This window comes from Lagopus muta, chromosome 15 (assembly GCF_023343835.1).
Source record: "Lagopus muta isolate bLagMut1 chromosome 15, bLagMut1 primary, whole genome shotgun sequence".
Lineage (NCBI taxonomy): Eukaryota > Metazoa > Chordata > Aves > Galliformes > Phasianidae > Lagopus > Lagopus muta.
This window is the reverse complement of record NC_064447.1, coordinates 12,887,501-12,892,265: the sequence shown is the minus strand read 5'-3', so window position 1 is coordinate 12,892,265 and position 4,765 is coordinate 12,887,501. Positions and strand designations below refer to the sequence as shown.

At 62.8% G+C, this 4,765-nt stretch overlaps 1 protein-coding gene across 2 annotated transcripts; it reads left to right on the top strand.

Annotated features, from left to right (window-relative positions):
- Nucleotides 1–411: 411 nt before the first annotated feature.
- UNCX (UNC homeobox) lies at nucleotides 412–4,209 on the top strand. 2 transcript variants are annotated; one of them, XM_048961797.1, is made up of 4 exons: nucleotides 599–705; nucleotides 1,450–1,544; nucleotides 1,670–1,845; nucleotides 3,126–4,209. In XM_048961797.1, exons 2-4 carry the CDS (start codon nucleotides 1,478–1,480, stop codon nucleotides 4,176–4,178), a joined length of 1,296 nt encoding a protein of 431 aa, XP_048817754.1. In that variant the 5' UTR covers nucleotides 599–705; nucleotides 1,450–1,477; the 3' UTR covers nucleotides 4,179–4,209. The 2 variants fall into 2 exon arrangements, with proteins under 2 accessions (XP_048817753.1, XP_048817754.1); XM_048961796.1 differs by lacking the exon at nucleotides 1,450–1,544 and having other exon boundaries at nucleotides 412–705.
- The last annotated feature ends 556 nt before the right edge of the window (nucleotides 4,210–4,765 follow it).

The following is a 4,765-nucleotide window of genomic DNA, read 5'->3' as shown; positions in this document are numbered from 1 at the left end:
GTTCGCTATTTAACGGGGATCGGTGGGCTCCGTGCGTTCCCCTCCGTCTCCCCCGCACCCTCCCCTGCCCGCCCGGCCCCCGCCGCCCTCCTCGGGCTGGAGTTCGTATCAAAGCCCCCTTGTCTTGTTGTGACAGCTCTGATATTGTTTATTGAGGCTGGATGTCAGGTATAATTAGCAATCGATATGGAAAACGTTCGCTCCCCACACTGGCACGTCTCTGACGTCAGGACCGATTAACGTTTCTTATTGGTCCCAAATTCCCCCAGCCTGAGCTAATTATTGGGAGCCTGATGTTGATAAAGTTAAAGCGCCCGGGCGCCCCTGCAGCATGAGCCCCTCGCCGCGCCGCCTCCTCCGGCAGCAGCACCCCCGGCCGCAGCCGCCCCGCCGCCAGCACCCCCGGAGCCGCCGGCAGCCCCCCCGGCACCCCCCGCCTCGTTAGAGCCGCCCCCATGATGGACAGCCGCATCCTGGAGCATCCCCATGCCCAGTTCGGGGGCATGGTGGGCTTCCCTTACCCTCTCGGCCACCACCACGTCTACGAGCTGGCCGGCCACCAGCTGCAGTCGGCGGCCGCTTCGGTGCCCTTCTCCATCGATGGATTACTGAGCGGCTCCTGCGCGGCCTCCGTGGTCACCCCCGCTCCTCTCATCCCCTCGGGCTGCGGGGTGAGCGCGGACACGCAGCCCTTCAAGCTCGCAGGTAGGAGCGGCGCCGCGCCCTTCGCTGCGGGAGAACGGGGCCCTCGCGGAGCCCCGAGGGGGCGGGATGGGATGGGACGGGGGGGGGGGGGAAGAGGGGGGGGGCGGGCGGTGAGAGCCCCCCCGGCGCGGAGCCGCGCTGCGCCCCGAACAATAGCGGAATAACGGCCCGGCCCGGGGCCTGCCCCGAATTCACGGCCGGAGTGGGGGCTCGGGCCGTACCGACCCGCCCGGGGAGAACGGGAAGCGGAATCCTGGAGAGCGACGGGGTTTGGAAAATGATGAGCGACGATTTTTAGTTTTACGCTTATTTGTATTTATTTCTGAAAAGCGATACGACCGAAGAGAAACGCTCTCCTTCCCTCCCCTCCCGGCCTTGTAGCACAGCTATTGTTCAGCCATCAGAACGTCGCCCAAACCTCCTTGTATCAATCCCGGAATATCTCCATTCAGGAAAAAATAAAATAAAACGTTCCGCATCTATTCTTATAATAATAACAATAATAATAATAATAATTTCCACGCTCGGCGAGGAGCGGCAGTGAGCCCCGACCGGCGCCGTCCGTCCCCACGGAGGCCCCGAGCGCTCAGCCCACAGCCGGGGCCACGAGTGGGAGCGGCTGCGGCCGTCGGGGCTGGGGAAGGGAACGCGGGGCGGGGGGGCTTCTTTCATCGCTATTATTGTTCTAATTCGATCCTGGGTGGCTGGAGCAAATATTGGAACTTCTCTCTCTCTCTCTGCCAGTGCCCATGGAGAGCTTCCTTCAGGATAAATGTTGTGTAAAGTACATTTTCGGAGGAGGCGAGGGCCGATGGGGCTCCTGCCCGTTTTTAGCTCAGGTGTGTGCATAACCCCGCTGTTCTACCGACGTTACCGAGCACGGAAGTTTGAAGGCTCCTGTGAATGGCAGGGAGGGGGGAGAAGGCCTCTCTTCGGAGAGCTGAGGGTATTTCTGCCTTTTCAGACTCTGGTGACCCGGACAAAGAAAGTCCTGGCTGTAAGAGGAGACGAACCCGCACCAATTTTACCGGCTGGCAGCTCGAGGAGCTGGAAAAGGCGTTTAATGAGAGCCATTATCCGGACGTGTTTATGCGAGAGGCTCTGGCTCTCAGGCTGGACTTGGTGGAGTCCAGAGTGCAGGTAAACCCCGACCCGCTCCCCTTCCTTCTCCTCGGACCCAGCGACTTCCCGGGGTTGCAACCCTGGGCCGGGCCCGCAGCCCCGCTCCGCTTTGTTCCCAACCTCCGCTCGGTCGCTGCTGTTTCATTTTTATTATCTTTATTTCTTAAAATAATAATAATTAGAAATAAGCAGGCTCGCAAACGGGCCGCCAACAGTGGTACTCCATCGTAGGTTCCCAAAATATTCTTGTTTTCCCTTTGTAAGCGTTTCTCTTTCAACGAGCCAAGGCTGAAAAATGACGATGTAAATGCGGGGCTCAATCACGGGCCGGGATCCGCCGGGCGATGTCGGTGCAGCTCGGGGCGTGCGGGATGTTTTCAGCTTCATTTATCGGCCTGCCAGGCTCGGGCAGCATCTGTTTGCTTAAACTGAGCTTAAAGAAAAAAATAACAGCAATGGAGTCTGTGGGTCTCTCCCTGCTGCTGCGCGTCGCGGGGCCGCTGTGCCCGGGGAGCGGATGAGTTTGTCCGGAGCCGCGGGCTGAGGCCGCACCGCGAGTGCGGAGCTGCGGAGGTTCCGTTCCGCGGAGCGCTGCTCGCCGAGGGGCGGCTGAGCCCCGGCACTGCCCGGCTCGGTACGGGGCAAAGAAGCCGCAATGGGGGCAGCGAAATGCCGGGCCGTATCCCAGGGCTCGGGCTGCGGGCGTGGAGGGGCCGCTGTGCCCGTGGGGAAGCGACGTGCGTAGGGCCGACACACGGCTGCAGGGCCAGAGCAGGCGGGGTTTCAGTGATTTCTCCCCTAAACTCCAAAAGCAACCCCAGTTTTTGGTCTGTGCCGGCCTCCCCTCAGCGCCTCTGCTCCGTGTTCTGGACGGGAGGAGGATAAGGCCAGGCGGCCCTTCTGGCTCCCCCCCGCTATGCTCTGTTCCAGCGCGCTCTGCACGATGCTGGGGATGGGGGGCGGGGGGTGGGATTGGGCCCAGGCCCGATGCTTCTGCACCCCTGGGCCGCGGGGAAGAGCTGAGGGAATGGATGCTTTCCCTTCCCCTCCCTCGGTGCGGGGCCCGGTGCGGCGTGTGTGTGCGTGAGTGTGCATCCCCCCCCTCCTTGATTATTATTATTCTTTTCTGCTCCCTCCCGCGCTCTCCATCTCGCAGACATCCGGTGCTGGGCGCTGCCGGCACCTCGACGGGTGGACAGGGGAGGCCTGAGCTGTGCTTCTCCCCCTCCCCGCTCTGCCCTGGCCACCTTGGGGCCGGTGAGCTGGGTGTTAACTGCTTCTCGTTGTTCGGTGTGTAGGTCTGGTTCCAAAACCGCCGGGCCAAATGGAGAAAGAAAGAGAACACGAAGAAAGGCCCGGGGCGGCCGGCTCACAACTCGCACCCTACGACGTGCAGCGGGGAACCCATGGACCCTGAGGAGATCGCCCGCAAAGAGTTGGAGAAGATGGAGAAGAAGAAACGCAAACACGAGAAAAAGCTTCTCAAAAGCCAAAGCCGCCACCTCCACTCGCCCAGCGGCCTCTCCCTGCACAGCACGCCCAGCTCGGACAGCGACAGCGGCGGCGGGGGGGGTCTCTCGCCCGCCCCACCCGAGGCGAAGCCCCGCGGGCAGCCCCCGCCGCCCCACCCGCCGCCTCCCGCTGCCGCCGCCTCCTCCGAGCCGCCCCCCAGCAGCTGCGACCAAACGGCAGAGCCCTTCTACCCCAGCCAAAGAAGCGGGGCCGGCCGGCTCCAGCGCCCGCCTGACAAGGACTGCGCGGCCGCTCCGTCGGGGGACGGCAGCGGCGGAGCGGGGGGGCCCCGGGGAGCCGGCAGCTTCCACAAGCTCAACCCCTTCAGCGTGGAGAGCCTGCTCTCCGATTCGCCCCCCCGCCGCAAGGCCGCCCTGGACTTCCCCAGCCTCCAGCCCTGCGCTCCCCGCACCCTCATCGGCAAAGGACACTTCTTGCTCTACCCCATCACCCAACCCCTGGGCTTCATCGTGCCGCAGACCGCCCTCAAGGCCAGCCCGGGCCCCGAGGCTGGGCAGCCCCCCCGGGACTCCCCGCTGCCCGCCGCCAACCCGGGCCCCCCCGCTTTCGGCTCCGAACCGGCGCCCGCCGGCGCTCAGCCCGGCCCCAGCTCCACGGACACTGCCGCTGGCCCCGCGCCGCCCCCTCCCGCCGGAGCCTCTCCCCGTTCCGCGGCCGCTCACGGTGATCCGGCGGCGGCGGCTCCCGCGGAGGGCGGCTCCTTCCCACGGCCCAAATCGCCGGTTCGGGCCCGGGACGGGAGCGCGACACCCAGGGATAAATCGGACTGCGGCCCTACGGAGGGGGGCCTCGACGGCGAGGAGGTGGACATGGACTGAGGGGGCGAAAATCCCAACAAACCCGACAAAAGAAAAGCAAACAACAACCCTCTCTTCCCCCCCCCCCCCCCACACACACAAAAAAGCAGCAAAACCGAACTGCACACACAAAAAAACAACACCAAACCAAACAATAATAACGAAAGCACCCACCCGACAACGCCAAACACCAAACACCCCTCCGCCCGTCGCCAGTAAGAAATGGGGGTTGGGGGCAGCCGGGGGGGGGGGGGGGGGGGGGGGACGAAGCTTCCCCCATCATCCGCATCGCTGTGCCCACAGCCGGGCGCCTGCGGGGGGCAGAGGTGCAGCTCTTCCGCCCCCCCTCCCCCCCCCCTTAGCGTTTGTCACACGTCGATTCAGGTGATCTGTTCGAGCTTTTAGGGTTTTATATTTAAAAAGAAAAGGAAAAAAAAAAAAGAAAAAAAACGGGGAAAAAAAGAAAATAACATGAAAATAGTTTGTTAAGGCGTAGCTGCGACGGCCGGACTTTGTGGTGTGACAAACTGTACCGCGACAACAACGGAACTCCTCAGAACCCTTGTAAAATGCAAAAATGTCTAAGAATATTTATATATGTAAAATTT

Bases quoted from the DNA above. Each gene is read 5' to 3' on its own strand.
- UNCX (XM_048961796.1), top strand. From the start codon at position 456: ATGATGGACAGCCGCATCCTGGAGCATCCCCATGCCCAGTTCGGGGGC. The intron at 706-1,669 runs GTAGGAGCGGCG...CTGCCTTTTCAG, and splicing joins GCAGCCCTTCAAGCTCGCAG to ACTCTGGTGACCCGGACAAA. The intron at 1,846-3,125 runs GTAAACCCCGAC...TTCGGTGTGTAG, and splicing joins TGGTGGAGTCCAGAGTGCAG to GTCTGGTTCCAAAACCGCCG.